The sequence below is a fragment of the Alligator mississippiensis genome, chromosome 1, assembly GCF_030867095.1.
Source record: "Alligator mississippiensis isolate rAllMis1 chromosome 1, rAllMis1, whole genome shotgun sequence".
NCBI lineage: Eukaryota > Metazoa > Chordata > Crocodylia > Alligatoridae > Alligator > Alligator mississippiensis.
This window is the reverse complement of record NC_081824.1, coordinates 20,235,899-20,261,790: the sequence shown is the minus strand read 5'-3', so window position 1 is coordinate 20,261,790 and position 25,892 is coordinate 20,235,899. Positions and strand designations below refer to the sequence as shown.

Sequence of the window (25,892 nt, the reverse complement as noted above, 5' to 3'; positions counted from 1 at the left end):
TCTCCCTGCTGGTGCAGCCCAGCCCAGCTCCACAGACCCCTGCCAGCCTGCACCCCGCTCTGGGCTCCACTGGTGCTGGCCCTGGGACATTGGTCCCAAGATGGTGACCAGGTGGCGGGGCACCTGTCAGGGGTGGGGCAACCCATGCAGCCCTCAACAGCTTGCCACAACTAGGTAAGCAGCCCTCCGCCTGAATAACTGCCCACCCCCACTCTAGGGAGTTCAAGCATGTTTTACACTTTGAAGCAGAAGCTCAGAATCCGAATCAATCACATTGCTACTAAACCAGACAAACTGGAGCCCTCTAGTCTAGAATATTTTTAAATACCTCCTAGGACTTCTTTCCGGTCCATTATTCCCAAGGCTCCTGCAGCTTTACTATTCCTTTCAGAGTCAACATCTGTATTCCTGTCGGAGTCTACTAGTTTTTCATCATTCCTAGAGATGAAGAAGTCTCCCTGTTGAAAAAATGCAACCCAGGTTAGTCATACTTCAAGATCCTTAAGTTACTGAAATGTCATTGCTTTACTTAACTGTGTATCAATTTTTAAATCGTATTTAAAAGTACAATTTTAGCACAGTTGTTTTCCCCATCACTACACATACAATGTGAAATTCACTTAACGTATGGAGCGAAACCGAAAAGTTAGTGGAATCTGATCACTTTGGCATTAGAAGTTACAGGGAAGACACACATTTCAATTTATGTTCTTACCACGTCTCCAGAGCCATCCTCAGAAGTCAGAATCTCTCCATCTTCATGTGCTGGAATGTCAGTCCTAAGGGTAGTGGTTGTGTGGACAGCAGCTGTAGTGACATCTTCCTTGCTAGCAGGGGGAAAGTTGGGATCATGCGCTTCTTTAGCAAAATCACCCACATCAAAACTATGGATGGCAGGTTCCACTGCATCAGCTGTACTCAAGACTGGTGAGGTAGTTAGTTTGACACTGGGACTATGAGTAGTAGGACTTGTAGTCATCACTTCCTCCCTTTCACCGGCAATGAAGGTGACCAGTTCATGCGTTTCATCCGGGACATCTACTTCTGGCTCATCTGTCACCACATCACTGCTGGAGGATGGAGCCACTACTTCCTTGTCAGCTGGGCTTCCCGTCTCATGGAGATAGTAAATAGTTGTTTGAAGTTTTTCAACATCTATGGATGAATTTGTAGGTCCTACTAGAATAATCGCCTCCACAGAATGAGACAATGCACCTAAGCAAACATTAGAATTCTTGTTTAATGGAGGTAGAGACCATTTGCTGCAATAAGCTACTAGCCTACACATTTCTTTTAAAGGGAAAAAAAAAAAAGTGTTACTGTAAGAATTGAATTAAATCTAAAAAGCAGTTTGCTTCTTACCTTCATCCCTACCCCACCCAATCTGAAGTCGTTCAGAATATGGCAGCACTCACAAAGTGCTATACCAGGAGAACAAGGGGACTTTGTAAAGAAACACCCACCTGCTGAAACATGAGTTCACAAGTATTCAATTTACTCTTCGTTGGAGCATCAAGAGTTGTCCTCTACTCATACCCCACTGCGTAGTTCTATGCAGCAGCTTTAATATTAGTTGGCAGATTGAGAGATCCACTCCAGATCACCTACCTCCCCTAACCTGTCTCAGCTACCTTATTTACATGAAGCAAAGGTGCTTAATTACTGCACGTCCAGGACATGCAGCTCTGGAATTAGAGTCTCTGCAGTACTGCTTGGTGGGAAGCTCACTTTAGCTCTCACCTTTCTGCTTTTCCTCATGAAATAGCATGAGCCATGACAATTAAGAGTACAGGGAGAAAGAGGGGAGGATGGAAAGAAACAATCCCCTTGCAGATGTCCTTACAGTAAGCAGAGGGCAAGGAACAAATCTAAGCAAAGATCTACAGAGAAAGTGAGGTCTTGGAATATGGGACAACTCAGCAGTAAGAAATGCACTTACCAGCACCTGAGCCAGAGAAAGCGTCATCATCATCTCCAGATGAGTCCAAGTCTTCAGGAGGAAGGTTCAGATCTGTAGTTTGCTTTAGAGGGAAAGAAAGATTGTATAAGTCTTCCTGAAGTCTTTCTGCTAAGTGCATTGCCTTTAAAACTCCCAGCCAAACAGACTCTATGCAGGGAATCCAAGTCTATTATTAACTCTTCCCAAGATTAGCAAAGCTAGAAATCCAGCTTCTCCCCACCATTTGGACAACAATAGATAGCTTCTCCAAGGCAACACTGTGCTGCATCCTCCCATAAGATACACTTGCTTCTTTAGACCGTTCTACCTAGTGGAATAAAGCTTCAGCTCTGCTCTGCCCTTTTCTTTTCTTTAAAAAAAAAAAAAAAGAGAAGAACCTGCATTCTGATCCATGTTTGAGAAGTCCACATCCCTTCCTTGTTACCAGCCTCAAGCATCTCCAAGTCATCAAGATTTAAAGTTTGCATGCATTTAAGATTAGTACTCAAAGGCCAGGCCTTATGGCTGCAGAGAAGTTTGAGGATGGAAACACAGCATTCTTGCTTAGACCCAGGCCTCTAGGGCATCACAAACAACAGCAGACAATTAAAGGGAAAACCCAACAACTTAACTGCTATTTGAAGCTTTAATGCTGCTGGAAAAAAGAAAGTCATTTAACAATTGAAATGGACAGGTGACTCTCAAACAGCAGGCAGTTTCTGGCTTTGTCCTGCTAAACCAAGGGTGGGCAAAAGTGAGGCCCATGGGCTGGATGCGGCCCACCAGGCCATTCTATCCAGCCTGCGGGGCCCCCCCAAACCTTAGAAAATTAATTATTTATCTGCCCCTGGCTGCCTATCATGTAGCCCTCAATGGCTTGCCAAACTCAGTAAGTGGCCCTCCACCTGAAATAACTGCCTGCCCCTGTACTAAACCCTCTTGAAGTCCTAAACCAAAAAGCCTTGCAAAATCATCGCAGGTTAGCCTCCATGTCGTTAGCTGGTCTGTATCGTTAGAAGATGGACATGTGCAGCTTGTTCTAGCAAGACCATTTCATGTATTTTAAGGCCCAAGGTCTATCCCAGAAGAAGTCTAGCATACAACAGTCATTTCCTGATGGCAGTCTGAAAATTTTCTTCTGGTATCACAAGCCAGTTTAGGTTTTCAAACCTCAAGTCTCCTCCATCTCCATCTGCCCCGAGTGGTTTTTCAGGGGGAGAATATCCCTCAAAATTAAAAAAGAATTAAGTTGGCTCAGGCAGCTCCTCTGCACATTTCAAGGAAGGGTTTGGGGGGGAAAAAAAAAGTGGAAAACCCAACCTCAGGTTCAGTTAGGCTGCAAGACCTAGTACAGGAGTTTAAAAAAGCAAAAAAAAAAAAAAAAAAAAAAAGCTTGTGGACCATATTAGACCAGCTCATATAGGCTGCTATCCCATGCTAACAGCAAAGGGATGTTTACAAGCTGGGTGTCACTCAGCCCCAGCCTAAAAACAGCAGAGAGCCTATAACAGTGTATAGGGAACCATTAGTGCCTATACAGCAGCATTTTGGTCACCTTTAAAATTTTCCTTATAAACTGTCCCAAGTAGGAAAAGGCAATGTAGGATAAGTTTTTACAGGGTTGTACAGCTTGCCAGGCCTACTGCGATGGAAAAGGCATGCTTTTGGAAAGAATAAGTGTTCCCCCTTACGTAGCTGCACTCCCAGAATGGGAGCAGTCTGTCAGGGCCCAAGAACTTGGCTTTGGCAATAAATTGGATTAGTGAGTTTACCAGATAGTATTAGCTATTTACAAGGAAAGCTTCCTTCAAGCAAGGGAGCCAGGCAGGCAGAGCTCAGAGCAGCTCTTCCCCAGTAATCATGGGATCCGAGGACTGCCTCAATACACAATGAGTAAGTTTATACATCTGCAGAAGTCCTGTAAATTTGTGCTTCCACTACTGCTGGGAAATAACTTGTAATAAGTTCCAGAGGCAGAAAGCTACTGCTGGTAATTTAGCTTCATACCAAGCTATTCACAGTTCAAAAAGCCTAGGATCCAACTTTTCCTGATCTTGCGATTTTAAGTAGAGTGAAAGACTGGAAGGGTGTTCACTGCATGAAGACAGTTTGACCAACCTGAAGTGGTCAAGAGGCATGTTAAATGGGAGCTGGTCTTGCTCCCTCCCCCTTTTTTGGAAGCATACATGGCTGACCAGAACTTGATCTGGCAAGACTAAATGTTTAGTTCATGACCCAAAAAGCTTGATTGTCTCCAGTTATAAAAAAAACAAACCAACAAAAAATGGAGTCAAATCAGCCATAGTCTCTACTGTGATGAAGCAGTGAGTTTTGTAGCCCAACGGCCATGGAAACCACCACCACCTCTGCAAGGAAACAGCCCTGGATTGTTCTCCTTAATGTTGCTTAGTTATTGGGACAGTATCTGAAGGATGGTAAGAGATCAGTTTGGCAATATTTTGGCAACAGGTCTGGGAACGGTTGGAGCTCTTAAGCAAGTCAGGAGGAGAAAATTGGCTGATAGTCAGTTCAAGCATGCAGAGCAAGGTAGTAAAATAAAGGTCATTTTGCAATTGTCAGCTAGTGAAGAGGATATCCTTCTCTTTAAGAGTTTTCCCACACCACTGGCACCTCCTGGTTAAAGTGCGTGTCTTTTCAGTGTCGATCTTTTTAAGAGTCTGAATACTCTGACACTTAACTCTTTAGACTGGGGGTTAAACTCATTCAACCCCATGGATCCAGAGCAAGAGGCTGTCATCTGCCTTGTGGGGTTGCCTGCAGGGCCAGAAGTTTGGTGGTGGGGCAAGTGACAGCTGCTTAATTGCTGCAGGTCTCAGAGCCATAGTAGCTGCCACTCATCCCCACCAAATTCCCAGCCCGCGAACAGCCCCATGGGTCAGATGACATGGTTCAACAGGCCAGGTCCAGCCTGTGGGCCATCCCTTTTACACCTCAGATATAATGTGCACCCCAGGTTTCACTATGGGCTGCACGTACTTCAAATGCAAGAGGAAAATGTAGGAAAGGTGAACTAAAAAGCCAATTAAAGATGAAAATCCAATGCCTTAAAGTAAATAAGAGCATGTTGCAAAAAGTATTGTAAAACACACCAAGACCTAGCATAACCATTTCCAGAAGTGACAGGCTGAACAACTATCATCTGAAAAGGAAAGGATGAGGGTCGAGTCCAATTGTCTACAGCAGAGGTTCCCAAACTGTGGTATGTGTACCCCTGGGGGTATGCAAGACACCTCTGGGGGCTACACGCAAGAAATTGTGTAGTGGCAGATTTAATTTTCATTATAATAATTGGCATTTAAGGGGTTAAAATGTAAAGCTACTAGGGGTATGCGGGCAGCTAGTAAATCTGAAAGGGTGTATGCAATAAAAAACGAACAAAAAAAAAAATCCAAAAAAGTTTGAGAGCTTCTGGTCGACAGATGTGCAAGATTCACCATTTCGAAACCATCCCAGATCCATGCCAGCCTCCTCTTAACCTTGCCAACAAGAGCAGTTCCACTGTTGCACGGTTCTGTCACATGAAGCCCCCCCTACCCCATTTCAGATGAAATCTGCTTTTGCTATAGTTTTAAACCTACTGCCCTCCCATCCTGCCTCCTGTGGCAAGGGAGAAAGAACTTTCTCCATCAGCTTGTCAGAGAAGTTGCCAACTACATTAAGAACTGCTATCACATGCTCTCAATCTGCAGAAGAAAATTTATTTCTTCAACCTTTCCTCGTGTGGCTTGCAGCCCCTACTGCAGCTTACTCCCAGATCCTCCAGTTTCTCTATGTTCCCTTTAGCGTGTAGCGTCCAAAACTAGACACAGGACTCTACAGGAGTCTTAATTACCGTTAGGTAGAGTGGCGCTGTTGCATCCTGTCTGCAGCAAAACACTTCTGTTAATGCAGCCCAAAGAGTTAATGCAGTTTTGAGGCACTCAGCCAGCAATGAGATAGCAAGTCTGTGATCCATGATACCTACCCCTCCAAACCCCACGTCCACATCCCTTATCATGCCAGTATTTGTGCATTTGAGTCGAGTTCTCTTCCCTAGGTGTCAGCCAGGTACTGATCCGTTAATATGGTTGCCTTTGTCTCTTGCTGTTCCATTATGTATCCACCCGAAAACAGGTATTAGTCTACGCTTCTTCAACCACATACCAAAAAAACCTTTACTGCAGTCCTAGCCTACACTGATGTCCAGTGCATTCCCCTTATCCACAAAGCCAGTTAACTTCTCAGGACCAATGTCATATTAGCTGTTAGTGACTTCTCAGGACCCTTTATCCTCCACTTAAGGACTATAATCAATGTGGTCTAGTAAGTTCTTAAGCACAGAAGTCCAGACTAGTCTACAATTCGCCAGGCCCTTTTCTCTATGTATTCACTTTAAACATGAGCATGACCTTCACCTTTTCCCAGTACACCACCCCTCCTCCATGACTTTGCCAATTGCTGCTAGCGACTCCAAGATAGCTTCTTCTAGTACCTTCAGTGTGTTGGGATGCAGTCAATCACCACCAAAGACTTGAATTAGTTTTGAAAAGTTGTCAAACTTTCTGGGTCATTCTTCACTTATCCTGAACTATAGCTTTCCCCCTTGTTTGTTAATACTGCTAGTCATCTGGGTCAATGTTTTGCAGTGGAGAAAATAAATTGGGCATTATGCAACTCTACCTTCTTTGCATCTCACCTTCCCCACTGCAGGGAGAAAACTAGGCCCAAGTGTCTCTTTCCATCTGCCAATTTCTAAGCCTCCCATTAAAAACAGCTTGTTAGGTGTAACTTGTTTTTCCACCTTTGCCTACGTGTTTGTGTTATTGTCCTGTACACTTCCTTGGGCGACACACAGGGAATGAAGCCAGGTTATATCTCCTGATTTTCAGATAGCCAAAGAGCTCCTGTTTACCCACATCCTTCTCATGCAATTCCTCTCATCTTTCTTCTGCATTGAAATACTCGACATTCCAGTACAAGGACTTTCCAGGGCTCTCGGAGTCTGAATGTGTCTGTCCCTGCAGCCCATTTTTGAATGGACTGTGGGAGAAGAGGGGGAACCCAGAATTTTAACTATTTTCAGGACTATTTCTCCTTAGGGTCATGAATCTTCTCATTAAAAAAAAAGAAAAATTAAGGAAAAAAAAAAAATTACAGACACTTTCAAAATTCAGTCCAACTAAACTTAGGGTAATTATCCCCTCCCTTGCTTCCTCAGCCTTCTGAAAGAAGGAGTTGTCCAAATACCTTCCACATGTTAAGAAGGTTGCTGTTTCACAATAATTTACCCAAGATCCATTAAACGGAGAAATTCCAGTTCCCCTATTGTTATTATCTGCCTTATCCCGACCTATAGTTAACCCCCAAGAAAAACCACTACTGTTTTCCTCCTCTCTCCCTACTGTCTCACTTTAAACAAAACTCCTTCAAGAAGTTGCCTGAGAGTGGCAGTATCAGAGCAGACCAAGCCAGCTTGAATCCCCTGAACCAGGAAGGGAGAAGTCCCCCTCTGCTTTCAGTGGGGGAGGATGATGGGCTGCCTGCCTTTGCCATTGTTTCAGCAAGTTTTATACTACCTTAAAGCCAGGATTGAAATACACTCCTTTCACCACTTATCAGCTTACTGCCATCCCATATTCTTGGCATACTTTAATCTCAGAGCGAGGTGGAAGATCAGGTCCTCAGTCAAAGCCATAAAAGATATCCACAGAGAAAAGGAAGGGTTGTTGCAATACTGCAAGTTCTACCCCCTCCCATCAAGTGAAGTAGAGGTCCTCTTTCCAATGGATCCATTTACTACATGCAGCTGGATGTTGAACCTCCCTCTTAACTGTGTTTTATCCAACTCTAATTGCCCTTGTGAAGGAGATGTACTAGAAGAAACACTCAAGTATCTCAAATGAGATGTTTTCCTGCCTTGCCTAGAGACAGGCGAAGAGAATCTGCTGCACAGACGTTGCGCCACTCGTACGTAGTGGTTTCCCAGCAAGTACAGCCAAAATGCTGAGATACATGGACTCATTTCACAACAACCTAAATACAAGGTATGTGCTGTAAATCCAGGTTGGGTTAGCCATGAACAGTCGCTTGAAAAAACCAACCATCCCCTTGGTAAACCCCATCCCCTCCCTCCCACAAGCCAAGTACTTATTTGCAGGCAGGTACCACCATTCTTGGTCCCTCAGATGACAGCACACTGGCGCCTTGCTGGTAATTCAATTAATTAAATGAGAGTGGGTTTCATGAAGACAGTCCACCTTCTCAAGAAGGTGGGAGGGAAAAACTATAGAAGCATAACCTGAGCGCACACAATTAAGCAACAGTAAGTAGACTTTAGTACTCTACAATATCCCAGAGTCAAGATGAAAGCTTTCATATTTTAGTCAGGAAGAACTTTGATGAGCTACAACAGAAGAAAGAAGGGTCAGATTGTAGTTATTACACCCCTCCCCTCCCCCTGCCATAGGATCTGGGTCTGGGAAAGATGTTTTGTTCAACAGCAGGACAAGGAGTGCTACTAGATGGGATTTCTGTATTGACACACTCCTTGAGAAGTTACCTGCCCTTTTCAACAAGCAAGGTATAACTCTGTTTATGGGATTAAGATAATGTCTGCTAATATCAGGCTAACCCAGGTTTTGATCAAAGAGAGGGATTATGATGTTCAGACAGTGAACACACCTTGTGGTCAAGGCTTTTCCATAACCTTTTACTGGAGTTGCAGTTTATATAGTCACCAGGAAGCTTTTGATTAGTCAGAAAGATTAAAGTTACAGGACATGGGTAGTGTTACTGATTTGTGCTGCTGTACGTGAAGGCTGAAGATTAATTATTAGCTAAAACACAGGGCCACCTTTCCAGTGCAACATAGTGCTTCCTGGCAGCCACGGCAAGAGTAGTTGCATACCAGATATACCTGGAAGTCCCTTCCCTGCTCTGAAGGAGTAGTTCCCAGGCACTGCTTGCTATTCAGCAGTACCTCGTGCCAGACTCCACACAACTTAATAAGCCAGTTCATGACAGCATCCCTCTGGTCCATTTGCTACTGTTTTTTACTGGGGGAAGGGGGGGGAAGAGAAGAGAAATCTCACTTTTTACCCCCCCCCCAAAAAAAAATTAAAAAAAGCAGGGGAGGAGATTAAGAAAAATTGTGTGGACACCCAAGTACTTAAAAAGGAAAAAGCTGCTCTACCCATACATACTCAGCCTTTGTTGCACTGTTTGGTCTGAACAGATGTCATGCATAGCATTTTTTGGTTCCTTTCATCCCGAGACATTTCCAGCCCCTCCCTGCTAGTGTTCAGCATGACAAAGTATTGCCTCGAGTTGACGCTTGCTTGTGTTCAAACCCCACCCAAGCTTGGAAGCGACTTTTTCATTTTCTGCCAGGAGAGACAAATGGAAGCAGCTTGTTTGATTAGCTATTGAAAAGATGGATCGGAGCCAAAGTTTGAAAAGAAATCTCCTTCAACTAAATTAAGGATGATTTGTATCCCATTTGTATTAATCCCTGGTTAGTGATCAGTCTATTAATTTTGACAGATTGCTGCACTCTTCAGAGTAAGACCTCAAGATCCTCCATTATCTGTTGCAAATGCTGCTATGCACTTGCGTGTTTGTTTGTCTCAAGTAATAAGCCTGCCAACTGCAGCTTCCCTTCTTTTATTTGTGTGATCACCACACTGTGATCTTATGCCCAGTGTGCTACAAAACCTCTCATTACCAGAAGAGCCAATATTGTTCCTCCCGATACTCCCTGTCCTCAAAGCAGCAGAGAATGTGCAACTGACCTTCCCTAGTTTGCCCACCAAGCTCCAGGGAAGATTTAATTGAAATTAAATATAGGACTGAAATCTATTTGGAAAAAAAAAAAAACAAAAAACACACACACACAATTTGAATCACTAGTCAGGAAGACTTGATTTTATCATTGTTTTCTACAAAAAGTGCAGTCTTGCTGTACACAAACCTGCAGAGACAACAGGGCTGATGGGTGGGTAAGCAGGTCTGTTCTCTCTCTTTCACACACACAGCTGTTAACAAGGATGTTATCTCCCTAAACTCTCCCTAGTCCTGAAGAAGGGTGTTTGTGCCCAAAAGTTTGCAAAGAACAATTTTTCCCAACTATTTAGTTGGTGTAATAAGAGATAATCACATCTGCTCAGAGGACCTTGTCTGCCTATGATCTCTGGAGACACAAATCCACAGTTTGAGAAGTGTAACTAAGAATCACAGAGATGCTTCATGGGATCTTCTAGACTGAGCACCGAGTCCCACTGGGTACAGTGGTTTTCTTTGATCTTTCAAGAATCTATAGAGGAGCCTCTGGGAATCCCACAAGATTGGGCCCCTGATCTAGTCCAAGGCCTGTTGTGACCTATTTATAAAACTTCTAGAAAGGTTACATGAATATTGTCTCAAATAGTATAATTAGAAGTTATAATCCCTACTCCATTATGATATATTCGCGTTTCAATAGATCTTAAATGAAATCCATCTTTATATAATTTTTTTTTTTTTTTAAATAGCATCTTAAATAAAAAATGATGAAATAGAAAAAAAAAACCAAACGAACCCCAAATTGATTTTTATCCACGCTGGTTTTTCTAGATACTCTATGGACTTCATCTACTTGTGAGTTTTAATGTGTCCTTCATCCCCTCTGACATGCTGCAGGCAACAGCTCAGTTGGAAGGCCTGGGTTTAAGACAGGGTAACAGCTTGAAGAGCTTTTTACCTTGGTATTGATACCCATGAGTGGGAGGAGAGTCTCCTACAGAGAGAAATTTTAGCTTCTGTTAAACCTTGAGAGGCTTCAATTAGTGTTTATGTGATTAACTCCGGTTCCAGCTGCTCCGACCTGCAGGAGGCCAAAAATGGCATTGCCAGAGGCTTTAGATTAGTTATTTTTGGTACTACCCAGCAGTGTCCACCATCCATAGTCCTCCCAAAAAGGCACAAAAAGAACTGGAAGCATTAAACTGACAGCACCTGCCATCCACTTAAAGCCATGAGCCAATTTAGTATTTGGATGCCTAAAGAACAGTAAAATTTCCTCCCCTGCCACAAAACAGAAGTTAAGCAAGGCCAGTGTATACACCTATAGGAAGGAAATGGTTGTATTTCTGAATCGTGCAGTCTTGGCCGCTGCATGGTTTTGTGGTAACCACAAATCAGAGGAGCAGCAGCCAGACCGCTCAATTGGAGCCCTACCGTTGCTTGAGCCCCTTGAAGGGTGTTAACAGATGAACACATTAGCTAGATTTCTAGAAGAGCAGCCAAATACCTAAACTAGCCACTTACACCCAAGCCAGCCAGAGACTAACATAAGCTATGTTAGCAATACAGTCACCCCAAACTGTTCTGGATGGGTTTGGGGCTTTGAGTGAAGACCACCTTCTTTCTGGGGAGAAAGGGTAACAGATCTAGACCTGTACTAGGGAAATGCATCAAAAGATACAGCAGCATTGGCTCCCAATGGGGCTGCTGGGGTCTTTGTGTTTGAAGGATGTGCCCTCCCTTCTCCCACCACCCCAAAGTGGTCCAGCGCTGTATTTGCATACAGATGAAGTGCCTTTTCTATACTAGCATCTGCACCACTAGCACCAGAGAGCTGCCATGGTGGATAGCTGGCAGGGGTCCAGAAAGCAAAGCAGAAATTGCACTTTGGGCCCTAGTCCTATGCATACAAACTTGCTGGGCTGCAGAATCCACAGAGTAGGGAAGAATTACTGATGAAGGCAAGCTAAGAGTAAGCTGTTTGCCTCAGTTATTTTCAGAATAGGCCCTGCTCTTTGATACAATACTGGCCCATATGTAGTACAGAGATGCAAGAACAAAACTGGAGCCAGCTGATCCCCAAAGCAAACTGGAGAACAACAGTCACAGCAGAGGGGGCCAGTTTTCCATCTTCTAGGAAGAGACAGTAGTTTAGACATGGGCCTCACCATCCTCTCCTTTACTTGAGTGACATTTTAGCATGAGAAGAAAGCCTCAGGGGGGCAGTGTCAACCCCACTCGAGCAGAGACATTTGGCTGTATAGCCAGGCTGGTTACCATGCATTTGTGACAGTCACCTCCTCCCAGTACTCAACTACTGTCAGCGACAAGAGCTTATACCTAGCAAGCACGTAACCAAGAAACAGAGCAAGTCTGCAGGATTTAGCTTGCTGGGATGCTTACAGTAGGCTAACTCAGCCCGTCATCTTCCTAGGACACAACACTCTGCATTTATGCCTGCAAAACGCCACCAGGATGGGCCACACCTTTGCTGGAGGGGAATACAAGAAAAGTGACTATCACGACAACAACCGGTTGCACCGCTGCTGCCCTGGGTGTCCTCCTGCCTGGCCCTCAAGACTGAGTAACTTGTGACAAGGCAAGAGGCTCACAGCCTGAAAAGTTGTAGTCTGAAGATACTGTATGCAAATCAGTAATAGATTGTTTTACATTACCTTCTACAGAAAGCAAATTTTGGAAGCCAAAAACTTCCGCTTTTAAAGAAAAGAACCACAAATCCTCAGTCTAACATGGGGATTAAACAATCCAGGCACTGCTTGTGAGCCCTAAACAGTTTTCCAGCCAGCCAGGTTCAATCTGGATGCAGCTATGTCAGCAAGGAAGTCTTCCGATCTTTCTTCCCTGTTGCACAAAGGACCATACATCCGAGGCCTTTCCGACAAGTCTACACCCTAGTGAACTCTGCAGTGATCAGTACCCAGGTCAGATCAGCCCAGCCAGCATAAGCTTTCCTTTCCAGAGCTATCGAGGCCCTGAGTCATCACTGATACCATATTCATCCGTGTTGCTACAGCCACTCACCGATACCACATTAATCGGTGTTGCTACAGCTTTGGAGGGCCCATAGGATATTCCCAGCACAGCCACTTTTTTTTAAACTCAGAAGACAGAGTTTAGTCCCTACTCCAGGCTGAGGGAGAACAAATCTGCAGACTGAGATTTGCCAGCCACCAAAAATGGGCGAATTACAAGCTGCTTTCACTGGAGCTGGTCAGCTTGGCCAGCCATGCTAGCTACCCTGGGCAAAGAGCCCCGTGTTCTGGAGAGGGGTTCATCTAAAAGTTCTGGACAACTTGGCTCCTTAACTCTATATCAAGGACATACTCTCTCACTTTAGGCCTACAGGCATAATATAGTACTGTACAGAGGTACCCAAGCCAGCTTGGTACTAAAACTAACGTTAGTAGCTCTTCCAGTAGGATGTATGCCCCATGCCAATAATGTCTTGAGTCTACGTTTCAATAGATGCCATTTAGCAAGTTCACAGCCTTCGGAGTCAGTGTGAAACAAGCCACTCCCAGAACAATTTAGGTGAAGTCCATTAAGAGAATCAAACCATTGTTACTCTTGTTTTATGCAGCCTGGTTGTAGTAAATTAAATCCATACCTTTACTCAAGGAGGGTGACAAACCTATGGCACACATGCTGCAGGAGGCCACAGCCCAATCAGGGAAGGAGCAGGCAGCACAAGGCAAAGAGCAGAAATCAGAGCAGCAGATCAGGCAGGAGAAGGGGATCAGAGCGACACTCAAGGAGGGTGTGGGACTTAGTGTGGCATGCCTGCCAGAAACACTGGTCCCCACTGCCTTTAGTTATATCAAAGCCCCCAATCATTTAGACCAAGGCATTTAAAATAGCTAAGGTTGACCGTTTTCAGAGTGGAAGCTAGTTTCTCTGCTCGTTTAGAACCATAATTGACTACTTAAAATTTAAGGATGCTTATTCCAATAGTCACATTTACAACGCACCTCTTGAGTGGTACCACACTACTTGCCTTCAGTAGGACATTGGATAGGTCTACAATAGGAGAAAATGGCTCAAGTATCTGTGTTCCCTGGACCTGGACTCACTACAATGGGAGCAGAGCACCTGGCTCTTCTGGATGTTAAGTAGGAGTCATCTGGCATGAGACTAAATTGCCACAAGCAGATGAGACTTGGTGCTTGAAGAGGCAGGATGATACTCAGACTGCAGAGGGAAAAAAAAAAAAAAAAAGTTAACCCAGAATCAACTTGTCCCTTCAGTAGTTTTGGCACAGATGCCACCTGATCAGCGCCAACAGCACTCTATAGCTTAGAGTGTGCCTTGCAACTCAGAGGTACCCATACCCCTCAGATAAACCTACGAAAACCAAAAAAAAAAAACCAAAAAAAAACTTGCAGGGCAACATTGCAGTTGAAGACACTGAACAGGAACTTATCCTTTCTTCTTGAGGGAGAAGTCAAGTTCAGCCTTGGCCCATTACACCCATTCATACAAGCCTCAAGATCAGTCCAGCGCACCTCTAGAATAGGCATAATAGAGTCAATAGATCAGACTGAGATGCATCAAGTTTCTGCAGAGTTGGTCTGCTGGTCACAGAAGAAGCCATCTGCTTCCCAGGAAAAAACTGCTACTGCTACAACAGAACGAGGAATCTTTTCTTCAGCCAGGTTTCAAGTTAGTGAAGTTGGCATAGTCTTGGGAAACCCGGAAGGGGAGGAGAAGGAGAATTGTCAAAGCCTTGCAGAGATGGAAGCAGGACGCAGCAAGCTGCAGCTTCTGCTTGTGGTGGTTTCAATACAAGCCTCCACTTTTGTAGGGGAGTTGCCTGCAAGGAATCAGCCTGCAACAGATCCACAGCCACTTGGAAGTTATATGCACTAGGTGTGTCCACACAGCAATTTGGACTACTTTACATGGGGAAACAGTTGCAAAGTGGACAAGCCATTTAAAAGAACTACCCCCCCCTTCCCTTAAGCTTCATAATTAGTAGGCAACTAGTTACAAAGCACTGTTGAATATACATACAAATCGTACCACTTGTGTTGCTGGAAAAAAAAAATAAATAAAAAAAAAAAAATGAACCCTGCATTTTTTCCAGTGCAAGAAAAGCTACTGAGACAATCTAGAGAATGGAGAGCCCGTCATGAGGCAGGACTAAGGAGAAATTGAGTTATTTAGCCTCTAACATGAAGGCTAGAAAGGATTACTGTCTATTTTATAAACATGGTGTAGGAAGAAGGGAGGAAGGGGGTTAAGATAAAGTATAGTGCTAGCACAAGAAAAAAAAATTGGACATGCTGGTCGTAAATTATTTTATTTAGCAGACTTATTTTCTAGTCTATCAGATGAGGCCGGTCATTCTGGAACAGCCTGCCAGATTTTTTGGCCCCCGTCCCCATACTCTTATGAAGTAATTAAAGATGATAATTGGGACTAGGAAGCGGCAAGATAGAAGGGATGCAACTTGTCAACCCAGGAATTCCTTCCAGTTCTTATTACTCAAATATTTAGGACATTTTAAAATGTTTCCTCCCCACCCTGAGCAGCACTAACAAAAATTAGAGATATTGCTCTTCAGTGCTTGTTACATGCATTTTGGCATCCACTGCTCTACTGCCTCTGTACAAGCCAGAAGTCAGAGGTCTTTCCTTTCTGTGTTTTGCTGTAAATTCATATCCATCTTTTCAAGTCCCACCACACAGGAGTTCTGGCATCGCTTGCTTCCCCAGGCCTCCGAATAGCAGATTTTTCATTAATATTTGACCACACAGGCCACATACACTTTGACCTGGCCTCCACTTGCAAGCACGAAAGTAGAAATACACTGACTTTGCAGCTGGAAGCCAGCAACCCATAGGTGTGATTAGTTGCTAGCCTGCAACAGCAAGGCCAACTCTGACCACCTCTATTCTCGTGGATGTCTGGATGCCAGGGCATACAATTTCTTTCAAGATGCAGGAAGGCTGGCTCATGCCAAGCTCCTTGGCCATGACAACACACAACAATTCACAGCTAGCTACAGCTAGGCTGTTATCTGCAGCCAGTTCCACTGCTCCTGTACAGGACTGGACTTGCTGCACCTTGTAGAGTTGAAACAGGTCAGCTGATAAGCAAGAGCTACACTAGCCTAGACCAAGGGAGAAAAACAGTTTACAGCTCCATCTGTGGCTCAGAGGTCAGCCTCTGTGCTTTTGGCAAGGGTTTGCTAATCTTTCTGAGAATTCCCAATGCAGCCCTGTGCGCTAGACTTCAGTTACTCAATTAGATGCGTTATGGTTCAGTGCAAGACAGAAAAAGCATTTCAGCAAGGTCTACAAGCAGCACAGACAGAGCCCATGATTTAAGAGGCCAAGTTTGTGCTGCTTGGTGTGCCCAAAGACACATGGAGCATGCTTTGAACTAAGTCAGCATCGTTAACAAGAGTGGTGCCCATCACTACAGTGGTGCATCCTTAAATAATCACACTTAAATAAGCAAAGAGCATCCTGGTACCTCCTTACCAAAAGTACATTCCTACCTCTTCCTACCAAGCAGTGTAACCCTTATGTTTCTACAATACACTCAGGCTGTGGAAGAGAGGAAGTACATAATTCACTATCCCAACTCCTGTACGAGTGTCCTGCCACATGAAAAGGAAGCACAAAGTTGGAGGGGGGAGTTTCATGGTACAGTAATTTAATAGTTTAATGCAAATTTACTATTAAGAATCTTTGCTACCAAGACCTTTAGAGCACAGAGGGTCATTGCAATAGCCCCATAAAGTGCACAAGCCAAACAAGCTTAGGTTATACACTTGGTTACAGATCCAAGACACTGAGCCAGCATTCAGCCAGGGACTGAACTCGAGCTGTGTCCTGAAGGCCACCAAGCTTCTGTAAAAGGTCCCCCAAACAGCATGACTGGCACAGCTGGATTTTAAGCAAGAAGAATGACTGAGGTTAAGTTGTGAAGCCAATAGTTATTCTGTTAGGGCCGCGAGTCAGCCTATGCAAGGGAGAGGTGGAAGCGCTTCACTCCTGCCCAGACATGCTGGGAGTCAGCCCCTTTTTGGAGATAAACCTTTGTACACAGGTTTATCTCCACACGGCCTCAAAGAGCTGCTCAGCACAGCTCAAAGACAAAGACACTCCCACGGACCTAGAGGGACAGCCTTCCATCTTCAGCTCCTTCTGTGCAAGAAGCAAGTTTATTGCCTACGTATGGGAAGTTTTTACAATCTACATTTTTCCTAGAGCCTGACGAAGGCACTTTGTTCTGAAAGCTTGCAGAAGAGGATGATTTTCTTGCAATTTCTGTGTTGGTCTAATGAAAGGTATCATTTTGGAACCAAGAGTTCTAGTTTTTGTGTGTCCCCACGTGGCCTGCACTTGCCTGTTTCATGTTACCAACAGCAGCTTGACATCCTGGGCATCTCCACATGCCACTGCAGCAATTTTCTTAAGGTGCCAATTGGGTAAATGTACATGTTAAAACCAGTTTGGTGGAAGAGCTTCCTTAGATCATCAATTGTCTGGCTAGTACTCAATTTCTCACACCTGAACTGGGACTGAAAGTGGTGGTGTTTTTTCAGAGCCACCATACAGTTCTCAAACATCTCCATCAGACACTCTAATATTACTGGTTTTTCCAGGTGAAATACTCCCTCAATAGTGCTCATCCATGTATAGCAACAGTCCCCATAAAAGGCTTTGAAGGGCATAGTTTAGTTCTAGTCAAGATAAGTTTTTACAAGCATGTTAATTCAGCAGTGGTTAGTAACGCAGGTTAATCCCTAAAGGACCACAGAATTGCTTCTGCCCTGAAGAGTCTTGCAGACTACAGTGCACCACAAGCCTGACTGCAGCACCCCGTTTCTGGTATAACTGAGGCAGCATGCCCTAGCTGCAGAAATAAAAGCTAAAGGAGGAGGGTATTCAGAGTCTATTCATCTAGGGAAGGATCAAGCATGTCCAACTCCCTTACCAGAGCTCCCCAGTTTTGCAGTTGGAGCATCTCTTCCATGTGCCATTGAGAACTAGTCAATGTGAAGCCAGGTATGAGCAAAAAAAGTTTATTTTTCTTCTGCTTGCATGGAAAAGCAAAGCAATGCAAACTGAACAAATGCCTGCTTCTGGCATGTAGCACCTAGATTTAAGAGCCACAGAGCCCATGGGATTTCTGTAATTCAAGGAGACTGTAAGGGACCACAAAACCCTGACAAATAATGACCCCCGCCCATTGGTTCAGAAAGTTGCGTGTTTATTTGTTTATTTTAAGTAAAATTAGGGCTCGCAACCTAGCTTTACTGCTTCCCTATTGTCTTCCAGACTCCCTCCTTAGATCATAAAAGGAATCTGAGCTTCCACTTCAGTTAGGAACAGGACATTTGAGGGGAGATGAGGATTTTACTTCGGGTCAGAGTAGTCAGCTAGCTTTTCCCTCCTGTACTGCTGCAGCAGCCAGGCCTGATCCCAAGGGAGCCGATGCAGGCCCTTACCAGCCCCTGCAGTTTCAAAGTAACAGCCTTGCAGCACCGACTTTCCAGAGACCTCTCATCTGGAAACGGTTATGTTAACAGTCGCTCGCTCTCCAGATGGCAGACTGGCTCCATTCCCCTTCCCTACCCACCCCTGGGCTTGCTATGCAGTCTGTTCTTCTAGTAATCCCTGGATGCTCCTTGGGCGAGTGCTGTTGTCTGGCTCCAGTTGGCACATGTGCTGCTGGCGGTGCTAAAAGCCTTTCTTAGATTCACTCTCAAATTTAGCTCAAAACTTGATGTCCTCCAGTGCCTCACAAGACACAGTTGAGGAGATACTGCCACTGTTTAAGACCCCTGCTCTTTCCTGGAGTAAGAGCAATCTGGATTTGAACAAGTTCTATTCATGCCCCTCCCTCCAGCGTAGGACACAGGCTCCTAGGTGTGCAAAAAGTCCCGGTTCGAACTGGTGTGCAAGTGCCCCACTGCCAGACTAGCTTCTCACTAAGAAGCTACTGCTCAGTTCTGCAGCTAGCTTGGTATTTTGCAGAAAGCCTTCAAAGCAACGCACCATACCAGACGCAGGCACCAAGATCATGATCTTGGCTCGAACATTACAGGGGGACTAACAAGTTCCTATAACAGGGCAAGGCAGACATACTGTTATTCACTTCCCCCTCCCCATAAGGAAGATACCCAAGATGAGCATTAGTATTTTTCAGCATTCAGTGGCACCCAGTCGAGTTAGCGGTTAGCGAACACCCCACTAAAAACTAAAGAAAGCCCAAAACGCCATGGGTACACCCCTGCCCATTTGGATTTCAGCAACCTACTTGTCAGGATAAGCACGGAGGGGAATGGCATTTTCTAAAAGGAGCAGCAAAGTCAGGCAAACCACATGGATTGCTTCATTTAATCGCAAAATGCCCCAGAGGGGTTCCTTGCTATGGCTACAGCATGAGAAGTCAGATTGCCACATGTTGGAGGATTTGGTTGAAACTACAGCTTCAGTGACTCAACAGGAACTTAACAACTAGACAATGACCCAGCAAAGCAGATGTGTCACTCCCCAGACAACTTGCATAAGTCTTTGCAGACCCAAACATCCAACTTCAGTATTCGCTCCAAATCAGGGCTTAATAAGAGAACTGGTGCCATGTTACTACTTCATGGGGAAGCCACACTTCAGCTTTTTAAGATTGAGGTACCTTAAAAAGATCTTACTTCTTCCACAGCTACACCACTATAGCTCTTCCTCATTGCAAAATTAACTTTCCTATACCTCTGACCAGCTTTCCAAGCCAGCAAGCTATCCAAGTTAGTAGATTTATTTCAAGCAGGTTTGCGTAATACATACTGGCCAAGTGCGCATACCAAAAAAGAAGGATCATGCCAAACAGCTAAATCAGGTGGCCCAGTATTCAAAAGGTGCCACATACAATATTCACAACCCCCCTTCAGGGGTGGTGACAACACAACACCTTTGAATATTAGGTCATTCATTGAGAGCAATACCTTTATGCTTCTACATTTGAAAGTCTAGAGGAGTGGTTCTCAATCTTGGTAGGCAAAAAGTACCCCTTGTTGTTACCCCTTGGAAAATGCTAACTTTCACTTTATTATTTTTCCATAATGTGTAAAAAAAAGAACAATTTTTCTGTTGCAAAGAACTCAGAAAGGTACGGACAGGTCAGAATGGATTCCTATGTGAAGTCTCTGGGTTTCGCTTGTGAATCATGCATTCACAAATGAAGTGTGAAGAGGGGGGTGGAAATCACTGCTCTAGTGCATGAACAGTGAACCAGTCAGGCATACTGTACAGTAGGCAGTCCTCCGCAAATCCCATCAAGATTCGTTAACATGAAAGAACGTTCAACAGAAAGCTTTACTAAAAAAAAGCCTAGCTTAGTATGCACTACTGAAGCAGTTTGATGTTACAGTGAGGTAGAGCTGGCTTGGAAGTTCTGACAGTGGGTTTTCCACCCACCAGAAAACACCAGTTCATCTACAGCCAAAATGATTTTTTCAGAAATGCTGCTCCCATGCATTTCCCATTACACTGGCAGAGCTCTGATGGACCAGGGATGGCTGCCAGCCAGCTCACTTGGGGACTTCCAGCCTCTGCCTGGGACAAGGCAGCTCTCAAAGCTCACTGAGGAAACCTCTGGAGCCTGGGAGAGCCAGCTGCTTGTTTTGGGAGAGAGACTCAGAGGGCAATATTTCATTTTCCACCCAAACTGAAATTAAGTTCGTCTTCCAGAACAACAAAGTCAGAAGAGAGCCCTGGATGATCAAATCTTAAGTACTGATAAAGTTTTGCATTTTCAACTATCCAGGTCTTGGATGAAAAGGCCAGTCTAGTTTGTGCCTTCTTTAGTTTTGGGTTTTTTTTTCAGATATCTGCAAGAGGCTTGTTCAAAATTGCAGCAGGGTTGGGCCCTGGTTTGTGCAGCACCTGAACAAAGGGGTGGGATACGTACCGTTTATCTTGCCTGCATGTAGCTCCATGTCAGGAAAGTTACAGAACCCAGCCATGTTCCTGAAGTCCTACTACGCCCTGAACGAAGCACGGATGCAGCATGGTTTATTTAAGGATGCCTTCAGAGCCTGCTTATATTACAAGAGCCCTGTCGCTACAGCTATGCCAGCACAGTCACTTATGGCAAATGTGACTAATGGTGGCAGAAGGGTATTGTTCCTGCCAGCTGACACTTATTCTTTGAACACCACAAGCTAAATTAGTAAGAAGCCCTCCACTGGAGGAGCTACATCCACACCAGGGTTTTGCCAACACAGCAGTGCCAATAGGGGTGTGACCTTTCCAGCCGATCTAGCCATGCCAATACAGCAAGACTGGACTACCTGTTCTAGTTTAAGGGTGGCCAACCCACAGCACACACAAATAGCACAAGTGCAAGGGGCAACCTTTGTGCATGGCATGTGGCAGATCAGGGAACGGGCAAGGAACACAGGGATAAAGAGTGCAAGGAGCAGCGAACAGAGCAACACATTAGGCAGGGAGCAGAAAGCAGAGGATCAGCCAATGGAAAGGGATCAGCATGACACTTGGGAAAAGATGCAGGGCTTACACTTCATGGCACACCTGCCAATAAGGTTAGCCCCAGTTATCTAGTCTAAGATAGGACACGATTTCAGTTTTGTCTGGAAAACTGCCATTTGATACAGTTTAGATAACCCTTTGCTACACAGAACTTAGCAATGATTTCTTCTTTGCTTCATGATGTTTTCAGCACTTTTCTAGAAGTTTCTAGTTTAACAGTAACAAATTAATGGCTCTTAATGAAGTAAAAAATGTGACCTATGTTCTCAAGGATGCTCCAGTGCTTTCACATCACAGTCAAACCATGACCGCCTCCTTTCATAGGAAAGGATAGCTGAGAAGACTCACCCCACCCCTATTGTCAAGTGAAAAATTCTAGTGTTATAACCTCCAGTAAAACACTCCCAGGGGTCCAATTACTTTGATTTAATCAGGCAAGATCAGGATAGAGGGGTCTACACTGCACTTAAAGGTCTGAAAACACCTGCTACAATAACCACACGTTCTATCAGCTGTGGGACATTAAATTACTGATGTTCACTGCTGTCCCAGCTACAATTCAAGTTAGTGCAGTTGGTGGGATAGCCTCTCCACTTCTCTTTTTTATATAGAAGTTTTACAGGTTTGCTGTGCTTGCTGTAACCTGCCTCAGGTTGTCAGAAAGGATTGCTTCATTTCCAGATGTTTCAGAGCATTGCCATTAGAAAGTGTTAAATCATTTGCTAGTACTAGTCAAGTTGCTTCCATTTTTGGCTGATGTGAGAATTACAGTTGGTATCTCTGTTCACTGTTTTTACCTGGCAAGCTGGGCAACAATTATAACCGAGACTAACCACACTAGAGTCAGTATTTTACAAAAGGTAGCCCTCAGCAGCGAGCCAAGTCCTGTCTAGGCTGCTTTGCATGTGTAACAAGCACCATTACAATAGTTGTTACACTTGTTCAAGCTAACATTTCTGGATGGATTCCTTCATTTTCCACAGGCCAGAAAATTTTAAAACAGGAAAACTGGTCTAGCCAAGTCTCTTGCAAGCAGTTAATTACCATGCAGGTAATTATGTTTGAACTAAACTAATCTGCAACTGCACACTATACGGGGTAAGCCAGACTCTGTCCAACCTAGGCTTGTGCTAGCTTTTAGCATGCATCTTACACCAGACAAAACCCAACTATTTAGAAGCCAAGCATGGTTTAGAGTAGGTGATACAGGCATCAGTATAGTAAGCTCCTCTGGCCCATCACACCAAGTTGTGCAGTAATCATCTCCTGCTCTCCTCTAGCCAAGCCCAATGTAAGCTTGCTGAGGTCCTATGTAGGATAACGAACTTCAGGGACTGTCTCACCCAGCCAAACATGCTCTGTTCTGTTATACGGAGATGCACCAGCCATCTAGTTGGATTGCACTAGACCTGCCTTTAACCTGCATTCCCCCCCCCCCCACCCAAACACACACACACACACACACACACACACACACACACACACACACACTGAAGTCTCTGATCCTAGCAGTCTTTCCTACCCACATGCACGGGGGCTGGACTGGATGATCTGGAAGGGACCTTCCAGTCCCTAACAACTATGAAACTATGTGCTCCTCGTTGGGTGAAGCTTTTGGACTACACAGCTGGGCAGGGCAGAGCACAGGACAGGCAGAAACAGGAGCCACTGTCCTGGGAGACTGGAAGGGAGGCAAGGGCCATCCAGATCTTCCTAGTTTTGTGGGAAGATGCTCACTCCTACTGCAAAACCTTGGGTTCTGCAGAAGCAGAGTTCAACTGACAAGCCCCAGAGAGCACCAGCCTCCTTATCCCTGCTGTGCTTCAGCTTCTTTAGCTCCCACCCCACCACTTCTACATGGGGAAGAAGGGGTCAGCAGCCTCCCCCCAGCCACAGATCAGTAACAATGGACCACCTCCTCCCTCACAGGTAACACAGCACTTGGGTCACCATCCCAAGCTTTACCTCCAGTGTACCACAACAAGCAGAGGGATGGGATAGGCCAGGAGTAACTGCTTCTGTGGCTTTGTGCTGAAAAGGATGAGGCAGTATATTATGCAGCAGTGCCCAGGGCAGCACAGTGGTGTCACACCAACTTCAAAGCCAGAGCACATTTTCTACTACTTTTCCAAGGAGCTGGTGAAGGAACCCAGCTGAAACCCCTCAACAAGCATACTGGACGTGACCATGTCTGACATGCTCCCCTCCGTAGCAGACAGAGGCCTACAGAGTACCACCCGACTTCCCAAACCCCTTAGTTAAGATCATCTATGGTAGTTGTGTGCTCCAGGTTGAGGGACAGGTGAAGGGGAAAACCCGCTTTGGTCTACATTTGCCAGCAGCATTCACTTGAACATGAAAAAGCATGTGTGGGCATCATGTACAAAGGAAGCTGTTTAAGGGCTGAGTCACTACAGTGTTGCCTACTTCGAGACTTTTGTTCCTCAGTTTGCTCACCGGTGCCCTGAGTATTGACAAAACTGCCATGCAGCTCTGACTCTTCTAGGGATTACTGCATTTTTGCAATCAGCTTAGTGCTAAATGTCTGCATGGATCTCCAAATAAGGGAGCTGCTGCCCTAGGACAGGTTTCTCCTTTCCCACCCCAAAAAGCTTTGCAACACCCATCAAAGTAGTTTACTTTTCCCTTTTTGGGAAAGAGCAGGCTTGAAACCAAGCTCAAGACGAGGAGACGGAGATCTGTTCAGGTCCAAGCACGCTGCCGTGCTCCGTTACATTTCCTGGTCCTGGCACGTCCAAGTGGGAAGACAGTTCTAAGCAAGGCAGAATTAAATCTTACCGGGCGCAGACAGAAGTGACAATTTTTGCCCAATCCGGCCACAGAACGCAGTCTATTGCGTGACCCAACAAGCACGTGGTGGCAGACTGCTTCAGAAATGGGCACAGATCAGGACCCTCCTTGTACAAGGGTTCAGATGAAGACATTTCAAAACAGCATCATCTGTAATTCGTCTGTGCTGACAGGCACATAAGCAGAACAAAAGGGAGCGTCTTCATACAAGTATAGAAAAGTAGGACTGGAAGGGACCTCCGGAGGTCATTTGGTCCAACCCCCTGCCGAAGGCAGGATCATCCCTATCCAAACTATCAGCGAACTACATAAAACTGCCGTCAATCCTGACGCAACAGACCTAACCCTAACCTGCTGCAGGTAAAGCAGCCAAGGCCCTGCTTCCACGAAACGGTGTGGATACACGTTCGAGAGACTTGCAGCACGGAGAAGGAGCGCGCAGGCTCAGCTTTACTCAGCCGAAGCCGGACACGCACAAGAGTCACGCAAGGAAGATCAACCCTGTACACGCACAGCAGTTGCTCCACTCCGGACCCTGCCAAGCCCTTTTCCTCGCTCCTTCCTGGACTACAGAGACGCCTTCGTCTCTCGTGAAGATTTACCATCCTTGGTTTCTGCTTTGACCAAATTGCAGAGCGCCGGCTGCCCTTCACGGAGAACAAATCCGCGCGCTGCCCTTTCGGCCGAGGCACAAACGCAGACCGTGGGCGGCCTTGGCAAGCTACCAGGCACCCAGCAACGGTGCTTGAGACATGCCTATGCGACAGCCCTGCCCCAGGAACCTGGCTGTGCCTCCTCCCGCCCCAACGTGCCACCCCTGCCAGGGGTCCTGCTTCTCGCACACCCTAACTGTGCAGCCGGGGGCTCTTCTCTGAGCAAGCTTCCGGGAGCCATCCCCCCTTTCAGACACGGGTCTAATCAAAACAAGCTATCCCATGTGCTCAAGGGTCCAGCCTAGCCCCGCGCCACAACCAAACCCGCTCCATTTATCGCGCGCTCCCCCCTGAATCGCTTCCCAGCCCGCGGCGCAATAAAGGCGACGGAGCGCGGGGCCGGGGCAAGGCTGCCCCCTGGCGGCCGCCCGCAGCCCGAGCCCGAAAGCCCCATTGTCCGCCCCGCGCCGCGCCAAGAGCCCGCCCGCCCGCTGCAGCCGCACGTGGAGCTGCGGGAAGCGCTAGCGCGGCCCCGGCCCCGGCCCCGGCCCCGGCCCCTCTCCTCTCACCGCCCGGCATAGCAGGGCCAGCAGCCACACGGCCCCCGCGGTCCTCATACTTCCTCCTGCGCCTGCCACCAGCTCTGCCCGCGCCGCCCGGCTCTGCCTGCTCATAAAGCCGCACCTAGCGCCGCCCCCGCCGGGCCGGCCCGCCCCGCCCCGCCCCGCCCCGCGCCGCGCCGCCGGCCCCTCCAGCTGTGCGCACCGCAGCCGGCGTGGGAACTGCGGCCCCCCGCCTGTTTGGGCACCTGGGCGGGGCGGGGAGGTCACCCCAATGAAACCGGTCTCGAGTCCAAACTCCCCCCTTCCCAGGTCTGCTCTTTCTTAATCCCTTGCTGCCTTGAGAGCGGCTGCGGGAGGGACCTGCTGGGGTTTGAGGTGACTGAGGAGTCCCATCCCCCGGGCTGCAGAAGTTGCAACATATCTCTCCTTTTCCTCCCTCTTTTCTGCTTCAAGATGCTTGGCCTCCAAATGGGCAGCCGCTTTGGCTCGGGTTGAGGTTGCGGCGCTGTTGGAGGCGGTTGGCAGCCAGCTCCTCCTAGCTCTTCGTGTTGCGGTCTGGGTTTTTGGTTGTAGCCGGGTTGGTTTAAGGAGATAGGCAGGCAAGGTTTTTTGGGTAGATTCATAG

The 25,892-nt window shown here is 46.1% G+C and overlaps 1 protein-coding gene across 1 annotated transcript in view; it reads right to left on the bottom strand.

Annotated features, from left to right (window-relative positions):
* SDC1 (syndecan 1) overlaps positions 1 to 25,396 on the bottom strand; it is a 29,384-nt gene extending 3,988 nt beyond the window's left edge. Inside the window, exons 1-4 of the mRNA XM_014601634.3 lie at positions 25,274 to 25,396; positions 1,940 to 2,021; positions 716 to 1,215; positions 329 to 458 (exon numbers count right to left, since the gene is read on the bottom strand). Coding sequence (XP_014457120.3) covers positions 329 to 458; positions 716 to 1,215; positions 1,940 to 2,021; positions 25,274 to 25,378 — 817 coding nt within the window. The 5' untranslated portion in view covers positions 25,379 to 25,396. The remainder of the gene's footprint in view (positions 1 to 328; positions 459 to 715; positions 1,216 to 1,939; positions 2,022 to 25,273) is intronic.
* Between the last annotated feature and the right edge of the window lie 496 nt (positions 25,397 to 25,892).